Raw genomic sequence first — 22413 nt, 5'->3', positions numbered from 1 at the left:
CCCCCATCCCTCCTGGGGCGGGTCCTGGGGTTTGCAAGCCCCCTCCCAAAAGATTTTGGGGTACAGCAGCCCCTGGGGTGCCCCCCACATGCCAGGTTCCTGTCGGCCGGGGGTGGCAGAGGGTGCGAGGCGGGTGCCGACAGCCCCGCGCCCCGGCCACGTGGCACCGGAGCCACCGTCCCAGCCAGGCCCCGGGCACCCATCCAGCCCGCGGTGGATGAGGTCACTTGGAGGAGCCGCGCCGGGAGAAATCCCAGCCAGGCTCCGGTGCCGGCCGGCAGCGCGGGGAGCCCTCGCGTCCCCATTCCTCTCCCCATCCCTGTCCCCATTCCCGTCCCCATTCCTGTCCCCATCCCCGTCCTCATTCCCATCCCCATTCCTGGGAAAATGAATCCAGCAGCCCCTGGGGATGCTTTTCCTGGGGGTGCAGCCATGGGAGGGGTGGGGATCCCCACCAAAGGGACCTGGGGGGATGTGGGGAGGTGGGGCGTGGGGTGCTGGGGGTACCCCCTGCATCCCTCCCGGTCCCCCAGTCTGGCTGGGATAGGGCTGGGAGCATCGCCCCGTCCCTGGGCTACCCCAGGGGGTGCGGGGGGGCCGTGGGCAGGAGCTGCAAATTCTTCAATGAAACCAAAAAGGAGAAAAAGGGGGAAAAAAAGAAAAAAAAGAGAAAAAAAAAAAATAAGAAAGAGGGAGCAGGGAAGCGAACTGGCAACGGAAAATGTTCAGCGTGGAGCTCGGCCCTCAGAGTTTCCATCCCGGCTCTGCGAGCCCAGACGGCGGGGGCCCGGGCTGGGCTGCTGCTCCCCGCCTGGGAAACACCCCCCCCAAAGTCCCCCTGCCCCCAAAAGCTCCGCTGACCCCCGGGGGTTGCCCCACTCCATCCCCAGCTCCGCTCCGGACCCCTGCCCTGGGATGTGGGGGTGCAGGCGGGGTGGGACAAGCCCCCCAGGAGGGACCCAGCCCTGGGATTTGGGGGTGCAGATGGGGTGGGAAGAGCCCCCCAGGAGAGACCCAGCCCTGGGATTTGGGGGTGCAGATGGGGTGGGATGAGCCCCCCAGGAGGGACCCAGCCCTGGGATGTGGGGGTGCAGGTGAGGTGGGACAAGCCCCCCAGGAGGGACCCAGCCCTGGGATTTGGGGGTGCAGATGGGGTGGGACGAGCCCCCCAGGAGGGACCCAGCCCTGGGCTTTGGGGGTGCAGATGGGGGTGCATGGGATGAGTGCCCTGGAAGGACCTAGCCCTGCAATTTGGGGGTGCAGGCGGGGTGGGACGAGCCCCCCAGGTGAGCCCCAGCCCTGGGAGGGTGGCAAAGCCAAAATCCCAATCCCCCTGGACCCATCCCAGGCAGAGGGACCACCGCGCTGCCGAGCAAGACGAGATTGTCACCTGCATTTGCCCCCCTCGAGCCGGGGGTCCCCACGCCACCCCCATGGGGACACGAGCATCCTATTTCGGGACCCCCCCGGCAGCCGGTGCCCCCGCCGAGGAGCGGCGTGGCGCTGGCAGCCCAAAGGCCAATTAAGCAATTGCCCTGTGCGCTTGAGCGGCTGGAAATAGCCGGGGGAGTCACGGCCCGTGATTACGGGGTTTTGCCCTGCCTGCCACAATTGAGGGTGCCGAGGGCCGGACGGCCACCAGGAATAGCCGGGGCGGTGCCGGGCTGCGGGCTGCGGCCAGGCCGGGGGGGGAAACTGAGGCACGCAGCTCCCACCATGTCCCCATGGCGGGGGATGAAAAAGGGGGAGCGGGGTGGGGTGTTGGGGGAAATACCCACCAAGGGACTTCTTGGTGGGTCCCAGCTGGGTTTGGGGACACTGGGGACACCTGCGTCACTTGGGAGCTGGGGACCTCAATGGGATCAAACCCCGCCATGGGGTCAAACACCTGCGTGTCACCAGCTGCCACCGTCCCCACCCGCACCCGGACCACCACCCCAGGCGAAGCCACCGAGCCGGGGGGACCCAGGCGTCCCCGGTGGGGACCTATGGGACCGGGGCTGGGTGCGGGATGGGGAGCGGGGTGACGGGTGGGTGGGTGGGGGGGCCCTGGTGTGGGGCTGGCTCCCGGGGCTGCGAGTGGGGAACGGGGAAAGGGGGGGTGGTGAAGAAAAAAGGGAGTTAATCCGATCCATGTGTCTGCGCTGTCGAGGGGAGTTAACTCACACCAGATGCCGGCGTCTGCTCCAGCTCTTCTCGGCGCAGGCAAACAAACCCCAGCGCCCTCCTCCCCCCAGCCCCCGGCCCCATCACCTCTGTTTTTCAGTAGGTCCTACCCAAAAGGGGCTGGGGGCGGCGGGGGGGGCTGACTGCCCTCCCCTGGCCTCACACCCCCCACACCCCCCAATCCATGGGGCAACCCCTGCCCTGGATGCGGTCAGCGACTTTTTGGGGCAGCCACCAACTTTTTGGGGTGACCACTGAGTTTTTGGGAGGGTCCCAGGCGGGTACCACCACCCCGGGGAAGGACCCAGCACCCCGGGCATCCCCCATCCCGCACCCCGCAGAAGCCGCTCCAGGCCTATGCTTGGCGTCTCCCGTTCCGCTTCCTAGGATCCTAATGGCTTTTCCAGGCTTTTTTTTTTTTATTATTATTATTCTCATTATTTATTATTTTTTTTAAAGCGGGATTTCTTCCCTTTTCCCTCCCAGCCCCCAACCCCTGCACCCAACCCTCCTGCATTCCTGGGGCGGGCGGCCGGGGGCTGATGAGGTGGCATCGTCCCGTTCCCCCCCCTTTTTTTTTTTCCCCTCCCTCTCCATGCATATAAAAAAAAAAAAACACACACACACACAACCCGATGACATTCTTTTCTTTTCTGTCATGCTGCAAAAATTAAAGACACATCTTCAGGCTGGAGCCCGGCCAGGGGTTTTCGAGTCGCCGAGGCATGATTGGAGGAGTCTTCGCCTGCAACGTGTCTCGGATGCATAGATACAGGGCTTGAAAAGCCGCCAGCTGCTCCCTGCGCGCGCACGCGTGTCCCCATGTGCATGCGTGTGCGTGTGTGCAACCCGCACAGATAACTCCTCCTGGGGTGGTTTTTTTTTTTTTTTTGCTTTGCATTTAATTGCAGGCTGGAAAAAAAGACCTGGAGAGGTCACTGGTGCGAGGGTGGGTGGTGGTGGTTTTTTTTTTTGCTTGCTCTTTCGACGTGTCTCTTCCCCTCCCCGGCCCCGTTATTTCGTTGTTAAATTGCATTGATTTATTTTTTCCCGCAAAAAAAAAATTAAAAAAAAAAATAAAGAAGTAATTTGGTGGGAGCTCCCGCTCGGACGTGGTTTCCCTCTGCAACCAGCCCAGTGCTCCCAGTGCTCCCAGTCTCCTGATGAGCCTGCAAGCCCTCAGCACGGTGCTGGGAGGGCAAGCGGAGGCGCGAGGGCTGCACCCAGCTCTTTGCTCCCCCCAGATAAGACCCCAGCCCCATTTCCCACCTCTTCCCCTAAAAACATCACCCCTTAAAAGCGGGGGTGACCCCCCCAGGTGCCACATTACCCTCTCAGGTCTCCTTCCCCCCTCCGTCCCCGAGCTCCAGGCGGCCGCCCCGGCCCTGGTCGATACGTATATTTTTTTGGCGTCTAATTACACCCTCCCCAAATTGCACGGTAGATTGTGGATTATTGTCAAGGAGCTTTTGCTTTTTCCAACCAACGTGGCTCCTTCAAATGTGGAAACGGCCGTGGAGGCGTGCCAGGGGGGGAGAGAGGGGAGCAGGACGGCGAGCGGGGAGAGGATTGAGGAAAAGAAAAGAAAAAGATGGAAAGAAAGGGGGGAAAAAATTAAAAAATAAAGCGAGTGGTTCTTGGGGGTGTTTTGGGGGTGCCTGTGGGTCGGGGTCCCGCGGGGGGATCCTCGCCCAAGGGATGCTCTGGGTGCCCGGTGCTCATGCCCTTGGCCTTTGCGCTGTGCTGGGGGGGTGGTCCCGCTGCACGAGGGTCCTCGTGGGGATGGGTGGGTGGGTGTTGGGGAGCCCCGGGTGTGGGCATGGACCGTAGGGTTGGGGGTCGCAGGTGGGAGCGGGCGTTTGCAGCACCCCGACCCCCCGGCGCGGCACCCGGCGTCGCGTGGCACCGGGGTCCCCAAAGCGCCACGTGCCACATCGCCTGTCCCCACCCTGCCCACCCCCATCCAGCCCCACTAACACCTCAGGATGTGCAACCCGCCCCCCCAAAACCCCCCAATCTCCCCCCAAACCCCCCCAAAACCCCATCCCACCCACCCCAGCATCCCCTTCCCATCCACCCCCCAACCACCGCTCCCAGCCCCGCTTTCGGGACGACACGCGTGTGCACGTCTGCGTATGCGTGTGCATGAACGGAGGGACGGGGTGGGGGTGGGGGTGCGAGGGGTGCCCCCCGACTCGCTGGGTGCCGCTGATTGGCCGAGGGGCCGTCCAAAATTCCCCGGTTGCGATGGGTCCCACCTCTCCCCGTCGTCGCATCGTATATAAGGGGAGGCGAAGGAGTGGGCAAGGGCAGTAGGAAGTTTCTGCTGGGGTCTGGATTTGGAGCTCCAGAGTCGGATCGGCCCCGTATGACCCCAACCTAAGAACAAAAGAGACCCCAAAGAGTCTACATGTCTAATATTTAGACATGTTCAGCTTTGTGGATTCTCGGTTACTGCTGTTGATAGCAGCGACTGTACTACTCACCCGCGGGCAAGGAGAAGAAGACAGTAAGTAGTCGGCGTCGGTGACGGTCCTCACTGCCGGTGGGATGCGGGGTGGTGGGTGGGGATGGGGTCGGGCGGCATCGTCGACGCTTCGCTCCTGCTGCCGTGGGCTCTGGGGAAGGGTCGTGGGGTGGTTGGCATGCGGAGCGAGGAAAAGAAAAAGAGTTGGGGGAGATGAGGAGGGGGAAAAAAGAAAGAAAAAGGAGGAAGAAGTGGGTGGGTGGGTGGGATTTGGGGTTGGGGGTGAAGGGGTTTTAGGGGGTCTATGCCGGCATGGAGAGTCGGGGCGCCCTGCCAAGAGTGGGGAGGGAGGGAAGGGTGGAGAGGAGCCGGCGGGGAAGGAGGGAGCTGGGGAAGAAGGGGAGGAGGAGGCAGGGAAGGGAAAGGGGGGAAAGAGCGCGAGAGAGAGCGGCGAGGGGGGAGAGGAGGGGAGAGGGGGGGGCCTGGGATCTGCAAAAGCCATCAGGAAGGAATTAGAAAAGTCGCGGATGATTCATAAGGAAAATGTTTCGGCAGCCCGTAAAGTCGGGGCTGGCCAGACGGCCCCGCTCGGCCGTCCCGGGACGGTGGATGCCGCCCCACGGCCTCCCCGTGGGGCTGCAGTGGGGACCGGGGCTTGGGGGGTCGGGGGCACGGCTGGGGTCACAGCCCCCCCACCGCCGGGTCCCCCCCTGCGCCCCACTGGGCTGCCTGCGCCGGCCACCTGCGGGCGCGGGGACACGGGGGGACCCTGGGACAGAGCCAGGCCTGGGGAGCCCTTCGCATTTTGCCCAATTTTGTCGTTTGGGGGGGACTTTTTTTGGTGCTTTTTCTTTTTTCCTTGCATTTTGCATTCTGCATTTTGCAGCTGACGATCCGCATTCTGCATTCTGCCTTTTGCAATAAGCATTTTGCGTTTGGCCTTTTGCCTTTCGCAATATGCGTTTTGCCTTTTGCATTTTTGCAGTATGAATTTTGCATTTTGCCTTTTTTGCCCTTGCCGAACGGGGGAGCCACGGGCCGGGACAGCCCCACGCCCCCCCCCACCGCCCTCCCATCCCCGGGACCCTTCCCCACCGTGGGGCCAGCCCCAGACCCTGGCACGCCGCCCTGCCCTCCCCACGCCAGCCCCCGCCTGCCTCCAGTCGCTGAACTCTTATTCCCCAATCCATCTGGCCTGATCCAGCCCTATCCCGCAGCCGCCTGGATCTAATTTCAGCCCAGACGTTGGGGCCAAACCACCCGATCCCACCCATCCCATCCCCATCCCATCCCATCCCATCCCCATCCCATCCCCATCCCCATCCCATCCCCATCCCCGTCCCCTGCGGATGGGGGGGACCCCCGTGCCAGCCCCCTGCCCGCCGCCGGGGTATTTGCCTTGGCCCCATCCGCCGCGGGACGTTAGCAACTGGCTGGAGGTTTTTGTTTAAATTCCAGCGTATGTGGGAAGAGTTTATTGTGGTGCTTTTCCTGTGTCACCGCGATGGGCTGATGAGAAACAGATGAAGGGAGAAACGCTGCAGGAGCGAAGAGGGGGGATGAAGGCGGAGGGAGAGGAAGAGAAGGGCCGTGCGGGGGGCCGCCGCCGTGCCCCCCGCCCTCACGCTTCCCCCTGCCCTGCCCCTCTCTCCCAGTTCAAACTGGAAGCTGCATACAGGATGGGCTAACGTACAACGACAAGGATGTGTGGAAACCCGAACCCTGCCAGATCTGCGTCTGCGACAGCGGCAACATCCTCTGCGACGAGGTGATCTGCGAGGACACCTCCGACTGCCCCAATGCCGAGATCCCCTTCGGAGAGTGCTGCCCTATCTGTCCCGACACCGACGGTACTGTCTCGTGTCCCCGTCCCCGTCCCCGCGCAGGCTGGGGGTCCCCGGGGAGCAGTGGGGCTGGGTACCGCCCCGGCTCAGCATCCTTCCCCTGGGTGTCGGGGCTGTGGGATGGGTGCGGGGTTGGGTGGTGGGTGGCACTCGGCTCCTCTAAACGCCCGTCCTTTCTCCCGCAGCCTCCCCTGTCTACCCAGAAAGCGCTGGAGTAGAGGTAAGGGCTCCCTCACCCCCCCCCCCAAACCCCGTGACATCCCCCACCTCTTTTTGGAGACCCCCTTTTCTAACCACCCATCTCGCCTCTCCCCAACAGGGTCCTAAGGGAGACACCGGCCCCAAAGGAGACAGGGTGGGTATTGCCCCCGCAGAGCCCCCCTGCTCTGCCAGGACCCCCGTCCCGCTGGGGCTCACCCTCCTCTTCTCCCCCCCCAGGGACTCCCCGGCCCCCCTGGCAGAGATGGCATCCCTGGACAGCCTGGCCTCCCGGGACCCCCAGGCCCTCCAGGTCCTCCAGGCCTCGGCGGAGTGAGTATGGGGGGGTCCCCGGTGGTGCAGACCCCCCGTGGGGGTACCCGCACCCCGCTCACCCCCTGCTCTCCCTCCTGCCCGCAGAACTTCGCTCCTCAAATGTCTTATGGCTACGACGAGAAAGCTGGTGGCATGGCCGTGCCCGGCCCCATGGTGAGCACCGGGGTGGCATGGGTGCCCGTGGGACACAGTGGGGACACGGGGGACACGGGGGGGAGGTGTGAAGCCGGGAGTGCTTCCAATGCCTGCGGTGCTGAGGATGCTGCGGAGTGGTAGGACGTGGGAGGGATGGGGAGGGACGTTGGTCCTGGAGGTGTAGGGAACAGGGGTGGGTTGGTGATGGGGTGGCGATGGGGTGGCAATGGGGTGACAATGGGGACAGGGATGGGGTGGTGTTGGGGTGATGCTGGAGAGAGGGATGGGGTGGCGATGGGGACAAGGATGGGGTGGCGATGGGGACAAGGATGGGGTGGTGATGGGAACAGGGATGGGGTGGTGTTGGGGTGATGATGAAGAGAGGGATGGGGTGGCATTGAGGACAGGGATGGGGTGGTGATGGGGACAAGGATGGGGTGGTGATGGGGACGGGAATGGGGTGGCGTTGGGGACAGGGATGGGTGGTGATGGGGACAAGGATGGGGTGGCATTGAGGACAGGGATGGGGTGGTGATGGGGATGGGAATGGAGTGGCGTTGGGGACAGGGATGGGTGGTGATGGGGACAAGGATGGGGTGGCATTGGGGACAGGGATGGGTGGTGATGGGGACAAGGATGGGGTGGTGTTGGGGACAGGGATGGGTGGTGATGGGGACAAGGATGGGGTGGCGTTGGGGACAGGGATGGGTGGTGATGGGGACAAGGATGGGGTGGCGTTGGGGACAGGGATGGGTGGTGATGGGGACAGGGATGGGGTGGTGTTGGGGACAGGGATGGGGTGGTGTTGGGGTGACAATGGTGTAGCACTGTGGACAGGGATGGGGTGGCGATGGGGACAGGGAATGAGTGGTGATGGGGACAAGGACAGGCTGGTGATGGGGACAGCAATGGGATGGGTGGCGATGGGGTTCAATGGGTATAGCAAAGGGGTGGCGATGGGGACAGGGACTGTTTGGTGATGGGGACAGGGTGACATGGCAGCCACTCATCACCACTTCCCATTCTGCTTCCCAGGGTCCAGCTGGTCCCCGTGGTCTCCCCGGCCCTCCTGGCGCTCCCGTGAGTATCTCCTCCTCCCCTCTCGCTCTGGGGACAAGCAGCCCCAAGGGACCCTTCGGGTGGCAGGAGGTGGGGTGGGACGGGACGGGGTAAGGGCAGGATGGGGCATCCCACCCTTCCCGATGGCTACGGGAACACGTGGGGACGCCAGTCCTTACGCCGCCCTATTGGGGGGGGGGGGGGAGTGCCATTGCCGGAGGGGTCTTCAGGCCCAGTCTTCTCTTTTTCTAACCCACTTTTTCCTTTTTTTTCCTTTTTTTCCCCACCAACCCTCAGGGTCCTCAAGGTTTCCAAGGTCCCCCTGGTGAACCCGGAGAGCCTGGTGCTTCTGTGAGTCCTGCCACCTCCTCCTCCCGCCTGACGTCCCATGGGGATGGGGACAAGGCCACCTGTTCCCAGCCCTGGCCATGGCCATGCTGTCCCCATGCCGGGGCACCTCAGCCGGGATCCATGGGAATGGGGCTGCCAGAGCCTGGCACTGCCCAGCCCGGGTGGCAGGGTGACAGGGCACAGCCGTCACCCACAGCATCCTCATCCCTGCCCTGCATCTCTCCTAGGGTCCCATGGGTCCCCGTGGTCCCGCCGGCCCCCCTGGCAAGAACGGAGATGACGTAAGTGGCCTCACGATGGCGTCTCCCCCCTCCCCGTTTGGGGCCTGGTGGCCCTGCCAGCCCCCCCCAGGTAAGCAGGAGCCACTTGGCTTGGGGACATGCCACCAACCCAGTGTCCTTCTCCTTAGGGTGAAGCTGGAAAGCCCGGCCGTCCCGGAGAGCGCGGTCCCCCCGGCCCCCAGGTGAGATGCTCCCCGCCGGGGTGCCCTCCCCAGGGGACACAGTTGGGGACACCCCCACCGTGGCCTACCTGGTGGCAAAGCAAGGATGTGACACCAACTGCCGGCTCCCCCCGCCGCCCCGCCGCACTGGGGATGGAGATAATGGGGTGCAGGGACAGCCCCCCCCGAGCATCTCCATCACCACCTCCCCTTTTCTCCTAGGGTGCACGTGGTCTCCCAGGAACCGCCGGTCTGCCGGGCATGAAGGGTCACAGAGTGAGTCCCTCCTCCCATTCTTGCAAAATTTAGGGTGGGGAACCCCAACCTCACCGGGGGGTCCTCTCCTGACCCCCCCACCCCTTCTCTCTCCTGCCTCCCAGGGCTTCAGTGGTCTGGATGGTGCCAAGGGTGAGCCCGGTCCCGCTGGCCCCAAGGTGAGGAGCGATGGCAATGTCACCCCTTCCCTCCTGGTAAAGTCATCGCTGCTCCCTCCTTCCCTCCGGAGCAGGTCCCTCAACATTGTCCTTTCTCCTAGGGCGAGCCCGGCAGCCCTGGGGAGAACGGTGCTCCTGGGCAGATGGTGAGTGCTGGAGTCCCCAGGGACCGCGGGGGGGTCCGGCCTCGGCCAGCAGAAGGGGACGGGGATGGGGGGACGGGACGGGGATGGGGGGATGGGACGGGGATGGGGGGACAAGATGTGATGGGGAAACAGCTCGTCCTTGGGGATGCTTCCCCAGGGATGCCCCAAGGGAATGGGGTGAGGAGAGGGTTTAACCCCCTGGAAATGTCGCTGTGGGGGGGAGCAGGGGGGCACAGGGATGGGAGGAGGCCCCGAACGGTGAAAGTGGCTCTCTTGGTGACGAAAACATGTCCTCTGCCCTCCCCAGGGTCCTCGTGGGCTTCCCGGCGAGAGAGGCCGTCCCGGTCCATCTGGCCCCGCTGTGAGTATCCGGTTTGGGCAGGGCTGAGCACCCCCTGCCCCGGGGCGCTGGGGGGGCTGGGGGCCACCCCTCCTGCTAGTGGGCATCACTAACGGGTGCCTCCTCTCCTGCAGGGTGCTCGTGGTAACGACGGTGCTCCCGGTGCTGCCGGTCCTCCCGTAAGTAACCCCCAAACCCACCCATCCTCCACCAGCACCCGGCACCAGCTCTGGCTTCTCCGGAGGGAGATCCCTTCCTGGCTCCACCATGGTTGGGAAATCCTGGCCGGGAGCCAGAGCTCTGCTGCCTGGAAAACTCTTCGGTACCAGATGTGTGAGGTGGGATCTCTCACGTGCCCTCTCTCCCTTCTAGGGTCCAACTGGTCCTGCTGGTCCCCCTGGCTTCCCCGGTGCTGCTGGTGCTAAGGTAGGACCTGCCTGACCATCTCCTTCCAGGTGGCATCTCCTGGGCTGGGAGAAACTGGTGGAAACTGGGAGCTGGTGGGGGGAGAAGGACTGAGCATCGAATGGGCTCCCCATATGGCCCAAAAATGAGAAAACACGAAGTGCCACACGCTCGCTCCTGCTTGGGACAGCGGAGCAGACGGGGACGTCTCCAGCCAAGTCCCGTGGGCATCTCTCCCGGCTTTGCCTCCATGGGAAAGGAGCTGCAGACAGAGGGGGAAATCAGCCGTGTCAGGGGTTTCAGGGCAGCCCTCGTGCTCACGGCTCTTCCTCCCTCCTCTTCCTCCCCAGGGTGAAACTGGTCCCCAGGGTGCTCGTGGCAGTGAAGGTCCCCAAGGTGCCCGCGGTGAGCCCGGTCCCCCCGGCCCTGCTGGCGCTGCTGGTCCTGCTGTAAGTGGCATCTGACAGCTCCTTGCCCTTCGGCCTCATGTCCTGCCGGCCTCAGCATAACCCTCCTCCTCCTCCTCTTTCTCTCTGCAGGGCAACCCCGGTGCTGATGGTCAACCTGGTGCCAAGGGCGCAACCGTGAGTGTCCCTCGCCCCCCGCCTGGCTCTGGGATGAGGGTCCGTGCTGCTCCCTCACCACCTCCTCTGCCTCTTCTAGGGTGCTCCTGGCATTGCTGGCGCTCCCGGCTTCCCCGGTGCCCGCGGTCCCTCCGGACCCCAGGGTCCCAGCGGTGCCCCCGGTCCCAAGGGTAACAGCGTGAGTATCCCCAGACACCTCCATCCACCTCCTGCCGGGGTTGGATCCCTTCTCCTCCTCCAGCAAGCTGCTGTCCCACCTGGAGATGTCCCCTCTGGCATGTCCCATCCCCTCCAGCCCTGCGAGTGCAGGATGGCGCTGGGGGCTGACAGCTGCTGAGCATCCCCCCTCCTGCTGAGGGCCTGGGCAGGATGCAGCTCAGGGCTCTCTTTGCTCATCAATCTGGTGTTAAATGGCTTTTCCCTCTTCTCTCCTTCCACTTCCAGGGTGAACCCGGTGCTCCAGGCAACAAGGGAGACACTGGTGCCAAAGGCGAACCCGTAAGTGACCCCACCATCTCCTCGGGGGCTCGGCCCCTCCTGCCCCCCATGCACCCTGTGGGTGCTCATCCCTTTGCCTCCCTCCCCAGGGTCCTGCTGGTGTCCAAGGTCCCCCCGGCCCAGCCGGCGAGGAAGGCAAGAGAGGAGCTCGTGGTGAGCCCGGCCCCGCTGGGCTTCCTGGCCCCGCCGGCGAACGTGTGAGTAGGAGCAGTCCCTGTCCCATCCCCGCCATGTCCCTGTCCCCATCCCTGTCTTCCTCCCATCTCCCGACGTCCAGCGGCTGAGCCTCGTGGGCGCTCGGGGACAGGCACCCACCGTGGTGACATCCCCAGCCCCTTCCAATGCCCCACCGAGGTCTCCAGTGGAGCATCTCAGCAGGGACACCAGGCTGGTCCCCGCTGTGGCCGGGTCCCACGTCGGCACATCCCTCCCCTGCACCCCCAAGCCCCCCGAGGTCACCCCGTCTCACCACACTGACCCCTCTCCTCTCCCTCGCAGGGTGCTCCCGGCAGCCGCGGTTTCCCTGGCGCTGATGGCATGGCCGGTCCCAAGGTAGGTGCCCAGGTCTCTCTCCCGCCTGTCCGGGTGAGAAAGCCGTGTCCTCAGCGGTGGGGACACCCATTTGTCACCCATCCCCACGTGGCGGCGAGGCCAGTTCTGTGCCACTGCCACCTCTGGTGACACAGCTCTTGTCCCTGTCCCTGGGTGATGTCCTGCAGCTGGGGTAACCTCTATCCCCTCTCCCACCCCTCCCCAGGGTCCCCCCGGTGAGCGTGGCTCCCCCGGCCCCGTTGGCCCCAAAGGATCTCCCGGTGAAGCTGGACGCCCCGGGGAACCCGGCCTCCCCGGCGCCAAGGTGAGCGCGGCAGGGTGGTGGGCGCGGTGGCAGGTGGGCTACGAGGAGCAGCAAGCCACATCAGCATGGCCACTGTGCTGGTGGCCCCGCTCCAGGGCCGGCTGCCGGCTGCCGTGCTCTCCATGCCGGCGAAGAAGCCGTTTGCCAGGATGCTCACGTTCGCTGGAGCATCTCTTGGAGCTCTGAGCATCTAACCCACCTCGCGCTCCCTTGCAGGGTCTGACTGGAAGCCCTGGCAGCCCCGGTCCCGACGGCAAGACTGGCCCCCCCGTAAGTTGTACCCGCCGATGCCCCACTCCTCCCTCGGCTCACCATGGGCTCTGCTAACGGGGTGCTCGCTCCCCCCGTCATAGGGTCCCGCTGGTCAAGACGGCCGCCCCGGCCCCCCCGGCCCCCCCGGAGCCAGAGGTCAAGCCGGCGTGATGGGTTTCCCTGGTCCCAAAGGTGCTGCGGTGAGTGTGAATGGGTGCTGCCTCCCCTGGGGTGGCTGCTGGAGGTGATGCTGCCCGGCGGATGCGGGAGTCCTGGTCCACGAGGGATTCCCACCCGCCGACCGCTGTCACCACCCAGGATGGTGGCTGCGGGTGGGGACGTGGCTCCCGTGGAGCTGGCATCCAAGGAGGGGGGGCTCAGGGGATGTGTCCCCCCGGGGAGGGCTGCGCTGGTGCATCCTCCAGCCTGGCCAAGCCTGCAGGCTCGCGTCCGTCGGTGTCGTGGTCCCGTCGTGGGTCTCATCCTGCTCTCTTGCTTCCAGGGTGAGCCCGGCAAACCCGGCGAGAGAGGTGCTCCTGGTCCCCCCGGCGCTGTCGTAAGTATTCGCCAGAGCCTGGCCAGCCCGGTGGGGGCTTGGCAGGGAGCTTCACCCCGGCGTGGGGCTGGGGTGGGATGTGGGATGGCCGAGCTGGGGCCAGGGAAGGCTCCAAGGATGGGGACGGCAGCGAGTGGAGGTGGCTGGGACTCCCGCCTGGTGGCTGCCAGCGGCTTTGGAGCAGGGACAGCAGGGAGGTGATGTGGCTGCGGGCAGCTCGCCGCGGCTTCTCCCGTCCTTCGAAGGATGCTATGGCCGTATCCAGCCCTGCGGATGTGTTCGGGGGGGGGAGTGCAGAGTCCCGCGGGGGCACCACTGGCGTGTAGGTCAGGGCTGTGCTCTGAGCACCCTCTTCTCCCTCTTCCCCAGGGTGCTGCTGGCAAAGACGGTGAAGCTGGTGCCCAAGGTCCTCCCGGCCCTACTGTGAGTATCAACGAGCCCTTGGCCACCCATGGCCATGCTTGGCCACTGGAGAAGGGGCTCCGGAGCTGACTGCCCCCCCCTCACGCTTGTCCCCTCTCCCCCAGGGTCCCGCTGGAGAAAGAGGTGAACAAGGTCCCGCTGGTGCTCCCGGCTTCCAGGTGAGGGAAGTCCCCTTCCCTTGCGAGGGGACAAACCCTCCAGAGTGGGGATGACATTGCTCCTTTCCTCATCACCTTTGGTCACCCACCTCCGTGGTGTCTCATCGCTCCTCTTCTTCCTCCCCAGGGTCTGCCGGGCCCCGCTGGCCCCCCCGGTGAGGCTGGCAAGCCCGGTGAGCAGGTGAGTGTGGGCGAGCATGGCTACGGCGTGGCACTGTCCCTGTCCCCTCCTCATCGCCCCTCTCCCAGCCGGGGCTGGGGGCTGCAGATGGGGTGCCCCCCAACGCACCCCGAGGCGATGTGCTCCACATAGCCTTTCCCCGGGGAGCCGTGGGGACCGCAGCCTTGCCCTGTCCCCCCAGGGCTGCAGGACCCCCTCCTTCCCCACCCCTGAGAGCATCCTGGGGACCCCTCTGCCTGTCCCCAGGGCCACCCCTGCCCACGCTGACTCTGAACCCTCTCCTTCCCGCACAGGGTGTCCCCGGAGACGCAGGTGCCCCCGGTCCCGCCGGTGCCAGGGTAAGTTGAACCCCGCTCGCTGCCCAGCCGGCTCTCGGCACCCCTCCAGTGCCCACCGCCCCCCTGACGGCCTCGGCCCCTCTCCTGCCTCCCCTCTCCAGGGTGAGAGAGGTTTCCCCGGTGAACGCGGCGTCCAAGGCCCCCCCGGTCCCCAAGGTCCTCGTGGTGCTAATGGTGCTCCCGGTAACGATGGTGCTAAGGTAGGTGCAAGGTCTCAGCTCTGCCGTGCTGGGCTGGGACTGTCCGGGTGATGGGTCACCATCCCCGGCTGCTGGCTCTTGGGGTGCAGATGTAAAGGGGGGGTTTGGCTTCACCCCCTTTTGCTGGGGTTGGTCCCACGGGATCAGCTCCCATGCGCTGGCTGAAGCCAGGGCGGATCTTGCTGTGCCGAGGAAGCGCCGGGTTCTCCCTAACACCCATTTTGTGTCTCTCTTGCCCAGGGTGATGCTGGTGCTCCCGGTGCCCCCGGGAACCAAGGGCCCCCCGGTCTGCAGGGTATGCCCGGAGAGCGTGGTGCTGCCGGCCTGCCAGGCGCCAAGGGTGACAGAGTACGTGTCCCCCCAAAATCCTGATGTCCCCCCTTGGTCCTCTGCTCCTGGCCATCCCTGTGCTCCCGCATCGTTTCCTCGGGGGTGGATGCGCTCCCCTAAGCCAAGGCCGGTGGGCAGCAGCCCCCTGGGGAGGGGACACTCAGTGCCACCTCTGTCCCCATCTGAGCGTGGCCCTTGGGGACAGTCCTTCGCTGCCAGCTGGGAACCAAGCCCAGCTCTTCCCCCGGAGCCCGGGAGGAGGAGGATGGTCCCAGCCTCTCCCTGGGAGGATGAAGAACCAGGGGTGCCTCGGTGCTGCTGTGCAAAGGGGAGATGAAAGCGGGGGGGTGACCCCCCCTTGGAGGGGACCTCCCCAGGTAACCCGCCATCATCTCCTTCTCCCAGGGCGACCCCGGTCCCAAAGGTGCTGACGGCGCTCCTGGCAAAGACGGTCTCCGAGGTCTGACCGGCCCCATCGGCCCCCCCGGCCCCGCTGGTGCTCCTGGTGACAAGGTAGGGCTGTCCCCTGGCCAGACACTGCACCGGGGACCGATGTGTCCTGGCACCCACCGCCACCTCCTCGCCACAGCCTTGACCTCCTTTTTTCTGCTTTTCCTCCCCTTTTCCAGGGTGAAGCGGGTCCCCCTGGTCCTGCTGGTCCCACCGGTGCCCGTGGTGCTCCCGTAAGTGTCCCCCTGCCCTGGCCAATGGCCCTGCCATGGGTGGCCATCCCTTGGTGGCCGTCCCCTACCTGGCATGACGCCGCTCTCTCACCGTCTCTCCTAGGGTGACCGTGGTGAGCCCGGCCCTCCCGGTCCTGCTGGATTTGCTGGCCCCCCCGTAAGTGCGACAGCCTCGCTCCTCCCTGCCCTGGGGGCCTGATCCTGCCTTGCTGGGGCGATGCTGAGCCCCCCCACCCCCTGGCTCACCCCACTCCGCTCTCCCGCAGGGTGCCGATGGCCAGCCTGGTGCTAAAGGTGAAACTGGTGATGCTGGAGCCAAGGGTGATGCCGGTCCCCCCGGCCCTGCCGGCCCCACTGGTGCTCCTGGCCCTGCCGTAAGTTGCCCCCCCTGACCCTACACCCACTCGGGGTCCAGCCCCGTGCTGCAGCTCACCCCTCTCCTCCTCCTCTTCCTCCTCCACAGGGTGCTGTTGGTGCTCCTGGTCCCAAAGGTGCTCGCGGTAGCGCTGGACCCCCTGTAAGTACCAGTCTCATGGTGGGGAGGGGGGTTTGGGGCTCCCAGGGGACTCCCCTGGGCACAAACACCCCCAAGGTGGCTTAACTCCCCGCCGTGTCTCGCTCTGTCCCCCCAACACCGTGGGGCAGAGGGGAGCTGCGGCACTTCCAGCCCTGCGCCCCTAAAACCATCTGGGGGGGACGGCATCGAGCTGGGGCGGCTTCATCCCATGGTGGGGACGGAGCAGAGGGGAAAAGGGAGGGGGTTGTCTTTACCCCCCCGCCCCAAATCAGCCCCAGGTCCCCCTTGGGTGGACGCTTTCCTCCTGGCCACTGGCCCCGGGGCTCCCTGTGGTGGCCCCCAGCCAGGGGACCGTCCCCTGGACCCGCTCCACGGTGGGGGCAGGCGATGCCTGGATCTGGCCCCCGGTGACTCCAGCTTTTCTCCCTTCCAGGGTGCTACTGGTTTCCCTGGTGCTGCTGGAAGAGTTGGTCCCCCCGGCCCCTCTGTGAGTACCCCGGGGGGGGCGAGGGTTGGGGGGCCGGGAGCAGGGGCTGGGAGGGTGCTGGACGGTGGCTGCTGGTGATGGGGGGATGCGGGACGGGAGGTGTTGGGCACCCATCCAGGCGGCTCCACGTGGCCGCCCTGTCCCAGTTGGCACTGGGACACCCCTGGCCGCCCTTCAGCTGGCAGCTGGGGGGGTCCCGAGCTGCTGCCTGACGGCATCGCCTCCCCACCCGCCCAGGGGAACATCGGCCTCCCCGGTCCCCCCGGCCCCAGCGGGAAGGAAGGTGGCAAAGGACCCCGTGGTGAAACTGGCCCCGCTGGCCGCCCCGGTGAGCCTGGCCCCGCTGGACCCCCCGGACCCCCCGGCGAGAAGGGCTCTCCCGGTGCTGATGGCCCCATCGTAAGTCACCCCCCCGGGTGGACCACTTCCACGGAGCCGGGGATGCCGGGCAGCATCATGCTCCCCCCCAGCCTGGCGTCCCTCGGCTGTCCCCTCCATTGGGAGGGTGGTCCCTGCCACTGCCACCCCCCTGAGGTGCCGTTTGTCCCCGCAGGGTGCTCCCGGTACCCCCGGACCCCAAGGTATCGCCGGCCAGCGCGGTGTCGTCGGCCTCCCCGGACAGAGAGGCGAGAGAGGCTTCCCTGGGCTGCCCGGCCCCTCTGTGAGTACCTGGGGGGCTCCTGGGGACAGACGATGCTGGGACCCCCCTAGGGTCCAACTCACCCATGCGGCCCCCGCGGCTGCGGCCCTGGGGGGTAGGATGCTGCCCGGTGTCTGATGACCCCCCCGTCCTCTCTCCTCCGCAGGGCGAACCCGGCAAGCAAGGTCCCTCCGGTTCCCCTGGCGAGCGCGGTCCTCCTGGCCCCATGGGCCCCCCCGGCCTGGCTGGACCCCCCGGTGAAGCTGGACGTGAGGTGAGCGGCCGTGGGCAACCATCAGCGTCGGGGAGCACGGACCCCCACACGTCAGCCTTGGGTTTGCTGCGCTGAGGACTTGCCAACTCGCGACACTTGTGAACGCTGCCGTAGTCGGTGCACGGCGGGGCCCGCGGTGGGCTAAGCGGAGACGGTGCCATCCAGGCCTTCGTTAGCCCCCACCTGCCCTAACGAGGGGGTCTTTGCTTCTCCGTAGGGTGCTCCCGGTGCTGAAGGTGCCCCCGGTCGCGATGGTGCTGCTGGTCCCAAGGTGAGTGGGTTGGGGAGGGGGCTGCGGGAGGGGGTGACGGGGCTGCGCTGGCCCACACTGACCTCTCCTCTTCCTCCTCCTCCTCCTCGCAGGGTGACCGTGGTGAGACTGGCCCCTCCGGCCCCCCTGGTGCTCCCGGTGCCCCCGGTGCCCCCGGCCCCGTTGGTCCTGCTGGCAAGAATGGAGATCGCGGTGAGACCGTAAGTGATGCTCTGCCCAGCGCGCCCCCCCCTTCGCACCCCTCCCAGACCCAGGGGTCACCCTGGGCTCGACCCCGTTATGGAGCAAGGACTGATCCCACAGACCCGCAGCGGGTCAGGATCCGGCCCCGGGCTCAGCTCTCACCGCTGGAGTCCCACCGCCCTACTCGGGCTGACACTGCCCCAAGCCGGGGACAGCAAAAGGTGGAAGGTGCTCTGACCTGTCCCCTTCTCTCCTGTCCCAGGGTCCCCAAGGTCCCGCTGGCCCCCCTGGTCCTGCTGGTGCTCGTGGTCCTGCTGTAAGTTGATGTTCTCCTCCATCCTCCTTGGTGTTTCTGCCTCCCCGTGGGCGCGGGAGCAGTGGCTGGCCTGGACCCCACTCAACACATCTTCCTCCTCCTCCTCCTCCAGGGTCCACAAGGTCCCCGTGGTGACAAAGGTGAAACCGGTGAACAGGGTGACAGAGGCATGAAGGGTCACAGAGGCTTCTCCGGTCTCCAGGGCCCACCTGGTCCTCCTGTAAGTCCCATGGGGTGACGGTGGCTCCGGGTGCTGCCCCATATCCTGGAAGCAGAGCGAGATGCTGATGGGACTTCTTGTTCCTTGCTTTGCACAGGGCTCTCCTGGTGAACAAGGTCCTTCTGGTGCTTCTGGTCCCGCCGGTCCAAGAGTAAGTCCCCGGCTGAGCCACCACCTCCAGCCAGGGCTGGAGCATCCCGGGGGGAGCAGCGGGGAGAGGGTCCCGGCAACAGGGCTGTGTCCTGCTGTCATTGGGTTTCTCCTGGGGACGTGGGTTGGGGCTGGAGGGGACGACTCTGCCCAGGCAGGATGGCTGTGCTCACCCTCTCTTCTCTCCCCACAGGGTCCTCCCGGCTCCGCTGGTGCTGCCGGCAAAGACGGTCTCAACGGGCTGCCCGGCCCCATCGGTCCCCCCGGCCCCCGCGGTCGCACCGGCGATGTCGGCCCCGTCGTACGTATCAGCTCCTCTGCTGCTGCCCGCCCAGAGCCGCCTGCCTTCATCTCCTGCTCACCATCCTCCTCCTCCTTCCGCAGGGTCCCCCCGGCCCACCCGGCCCCCCTGGTCCTCCCGGCCCCCCCAGCGGCGGCTTCGACTTCAGCTTCCTGCCCCAGCCGCCCCAGGAGAAGGCCCACGATGGTGGGCGCTACTACCGAGCCGACGACGCCAACGTGATGCGCGACCGGGACCTGGAGGTTGACACCACCCTCAAGAGCCTGAGCCAACAGATCGAGAACATCCGCAGCCCCGAGGGCACCCGCAAAAACCCTGCCCGTACCTGCCGCGACCTGAAGATGTGCCACGGCGACTGGAAGAGCGGTGAGTGTCCCCGCCGGTCCCCGCGTCCCTCTGGGATGCTCTCACCTCCATCTCTCCGTCCCCTCTACCTGCTCCTCACCTCATCCTTCCTCCGTCCCCCTGGCTGATCCTCACCCTCATTCCTCCATCCTGCCTCTCATGGCTGCTCTCACCTCCATCCTCTACCTCTCGTGGCTGCTCCTCACCTCCATCCTTCATCCCTTCATCCTCCATTTCTCACAACTGCTCCTCACCTCCTTATTCTGTTCCTTGTGGCTGTTGCTCAACTCCACGCTCCACCCTCCAGATCCCTCCTACCTGCTCCTCACCTCCCTCCTCCATCCCTCATGGCTGCTCCTCACCTCCACCCACCATCCCTTCATCCTCCATCTCTCACAGCTACCCCTCACCTATCCCTCCGTCCTCTGTCCCTCCCACCTGCTCCTCACCTCCATCCTCCACCCACCTGCTCCTCACCTCCATCCCTCATGGCCGCTCCTCTCCTCCATCCTCCACCCACCGTGGCTGCTCCTCACCTCCGTCCTTCACCCACCGTGGCTGCTCCTCACCTCCGTCCTTCACCCACCGTGGCCGCTCCTCACCTCCATCCTCCACCCAACCGTGGCCGCTCCTCTCCTCCATCCTCCACCCAACCGTGGCCTCTCCTCTCCTCCATCCTTCACCCACCGTGGCTGGTCCTCACCTCCGTCCTCCACCCACCGTGGCCACCTGCCTCCCTCCCCGCTCCCTGACCCCCCTCCCTCTGCTCCGCAGGCGAATACTGGATCGACCCCAACCAAGGCTGCAACCTGGACGCCATCAAGGTCTACTGTAACATGGAGACAGGCGAGACGTGCGTCTACCCCACCCAGGCCACCATCGCCCAGAAGAACTGGTACCTCAGCAAGAACCCCAAGGAGAAGAAGCACATCTGGTTCGGCGAGACGATGAGCGACGGCTTCCAGGTGAGCAGGGGGACGATGGGGGGGGGGTACAAGTGGGATGGAGGACCAGCTCTGCGGTGCCTAACGCCTCTTCTCCGGCAGTTCGAGTATGGTGGTGAGGGCTCCAACCCAGCCGACGTCGCCATCCAGCTGACCTTCCTCCGCCTGATGTCCACCGAGGCCGCCCAGAACATCACCTACCACTGCAAGAACAGCGTCGCCTACATGGACCAGGACACCGGCAACCTGAAGAAGGCCCTTCTCCTCCAAGGCGCCAACGAGATCGAGATCAGGGCTGAAGGCAACAGCCGCTTCACCTACGGCGTCACCGAAGACGGCTGCACGGTGAGTGGTCCAGGGGATGGTCACGGTGGTGGTGGTGGTGGGGACGTGTTATGGGGACGGGGCTGATCCTGACCTCCCCGCAGAGTCACACCGGCGCTTGGGGCAAGACAGTCATCGAGTACAAGACGACGAAGACCTCTCGCCTGCCCATCATCGATTTGGCTCCCATGGACGTTGGCGCTCCAGACCAGGAATTCGGCATCGACATCGGCCCCGTCTGCTTCTTGTAAACTGGACGCCCCACGCGTAACAGGAGAGAGTAATAATAATAATAATAATAATAAAAAAAAAAACAGCCAAAAAAAAAGGAGAAAATTTCACATGGACTTGAATTTGTGTCGGTTTCTATCCAGCGTCTCTAAAACTATTTGCGTTTCCGTAAAAGAAAAACCTAAAAAACCCCCCCAAAAAAAAAGCATTAAACCAAAAAAAAGAATAAAAAAATAAATGACTTTTCAAACAAAATCACCAGGAAGTGGGTTCGCTTGCTTGCCCTCCTCTCCTCCTCCTCCTCGGGCTCGGGCACTCCTCCGCCCCGAAGACGGCACGGCTCAGCTCCCCGAAAGCTCCGCCGCGGCCGTGCCGAGCCCCCCACCGCGGTGCCGAGCCCCCCGAGCCCGGAGCACTGGGCCCGGCCGAATCCCCCCCTCCAGCCAACCCTTCCCCATGGCCTCTTCGCTTCTCGCATCTCATTAGTATATTAATTTTTTGCTGCAAGGAAGATGTTTAACTCTTGGTTTTAATCTGCTTTTTGTTGTTGGTTTTTTCCCCCCCCTCTCTCCCCCCTCCCCCCCAGCTTGTTTTTGGCTTTCTTTTTCTTTTTTTTTCTTATTTTATTTTTATTCAGGCAGCAAAATCAATTCAATCCCAAGCACATCAGGGGAGCAGCCGCTGCCCCCGCCGCCGAGCAGACCCGACCCTTCGCTGCGCACTCTCCTTTTCTGGAAGGCTACCTCACCGCTGTGCTTTGGGTTTTGTTTTTTTTTTTTTTAATTAATTTTGGGATTAGTTTTGTTTCATTTTCAAGTAGTTTTAGCTTTGTTGGGTTTTTTTTTTCAGCCGCGCCGGGACTTTCCTGCCAGGTTCAGAGCAAAGGTGCTAATTTTTCTCTAATATCCCTCTCCCCCCCTCCGCCTTTTTGTTGCTCTGTGATTTTTATTTTCCTCCATTCAACATCCCTCGGGAGTCGCTGAGGTTTCTTCCCCCCAAGGATTTTTATCCTGGGCTGTTGGTTTGTTTTTTTTTTTTAATTCTCTTTTATTTCGGTCCCGCAACACCCGAGCCCGGGACCGCCTGGTGCTACAACCTCCAAAGACGCGACTCAGCTTGATTTATTTTCCTTTCCCTCTATTTTGGGGTGGGTTTTTTTGTTTTTCCCCCCCTTTCTTTGCTGCCCAGCTCAACTTGTGAATTTTCTAAAGGTGCTATTTAACCCCCTCCCACCCCACAAGCAAATCCCGGAGCAAATGAAAGGTAGAGCCAAAAAAATTAAAAGCCTCGAAAGGGAAGAAGGACAACCCCACTTCCCAGGTTAAGCAGGTGGATCTTCAGCTCCGCTCTCATCTTCCAGCAGCTTTTTCTCCATCCATCCATCCATCCATCCCTCCATCCATTCATGCATCCCTCCATCCATCCCTCCCCGGGCACGGAGGGACACGAACCCACCCCGTTCGCCAGCCCATCTCCCGGCGGATGCTCCGGACTCTCCCGGAGTCTGTACCTAGTTTGTATATGTATAATAATAATAATAATTTGAAATTGTTTTTTGGTTTTTTTGGTTTTTTTTTTAATTATTTTTTTTTTTTTGACTGCTGAAATAAAGCATGTGAAATGATCCAACAAACCTGGGGTGCTCTTCGCCGGCGGCTCTCGCTCTCAAGGGTTGGGGTGGGGGGTCCTGGGTGGGTGGCGGGGGGGGGGGACGACGGTGGGGTTGGGAACCCCTCATCCCCGGTCCCGCTCTCCTCCCGGCTGCTCCCGTTCTGCTCCCGCCGCGCTTCTGCGCTCCCGTCCTGTCCGTCCTCCCACCCCAACGCGG

General features: G+C 64.3%; 1 protein-coding gene across 1 annotated transcript; it reads left to right on the top strand.

The window, feature by feature from the left end:
* The first annotated feature begins 4493 nt into the window (after nt 1-4493).
* Nucleotides 4494-20843, top strand: COL1A1 (collagen type I alpha 1 chain). The gene is made up of 51 exons (XM_059830426.1): nt 4494-4675; nt 6289-6483; nt 6663-6697; nt 6797-6832; nt 6916-7008; nt 7096-7164; nt 8182-8226; nt 8503-8556; nt 8784-8837; nt 8966-9019; nt 9221-9274; nt 9379-9432; nt 9534-9578; nt 9886-9939; nt 10053-10097; nt 10291-10344; nt 10674-10772; nt 10863-10907; nt 10987-11085; nt 11352-11405; nt 11495-11602; nt 11904-11957; nt 12163-12261; nt 12478-12531; nt 12615-12713; nt 13016-13069; nt 13439-13492; nt 13597-13650; nt 13778-13831; nt 14125-14169; nt 14271-14369; nt 14610-14717; nt 15105-15212; nt 15329-15382; nt 15486-15539; nt 15649-15756; nt 15846-15899; nt 16333-16386; nt 16624-16785; nt 16940-17047; nt 17193-17300; nt 17518-17571; nt 17664-17771; nt 18017-18070; nt 18183-18290; nt 18388-18441; nt 18634-18741; nt 18825-19107; nt 19861-20051; nt 20133-20375; nt 20459-20843. The coding sequence occupies exons 1-51, from the start codon at nt 4594-4596 to the stop codon at nt 20603-20605; spliced, it is 4362 nt and encodes a 1453-aa protein (XP_059686409.1). The 5' UTR covers nt 4494-4593; the 3' UTR covers nt 20606-20843.
* The last annotated feature ends 1570 nt before the right edge of the window (nt 20844-22413 follow it).

The sequence above is a fragment of the Gavia stellata genome, chromosome 28 (genome assembly GCF_030936135.1).
Source record: "Gavia stellata isolate bGavSte3 chromosome 28, bGavSte3.hap2, whole genome shotgun sequence".
NCBI lineage: Eukaryota > Metazoa > Chordata > Aves > Gaviiformes > Gaviidae > Gavia > Gavia stellata.
The sequence above is the reverse complement of the archived record's forward strand: the minus strand, read 5'-3'. Positions and strand labels throughout refer to the sequence as shown.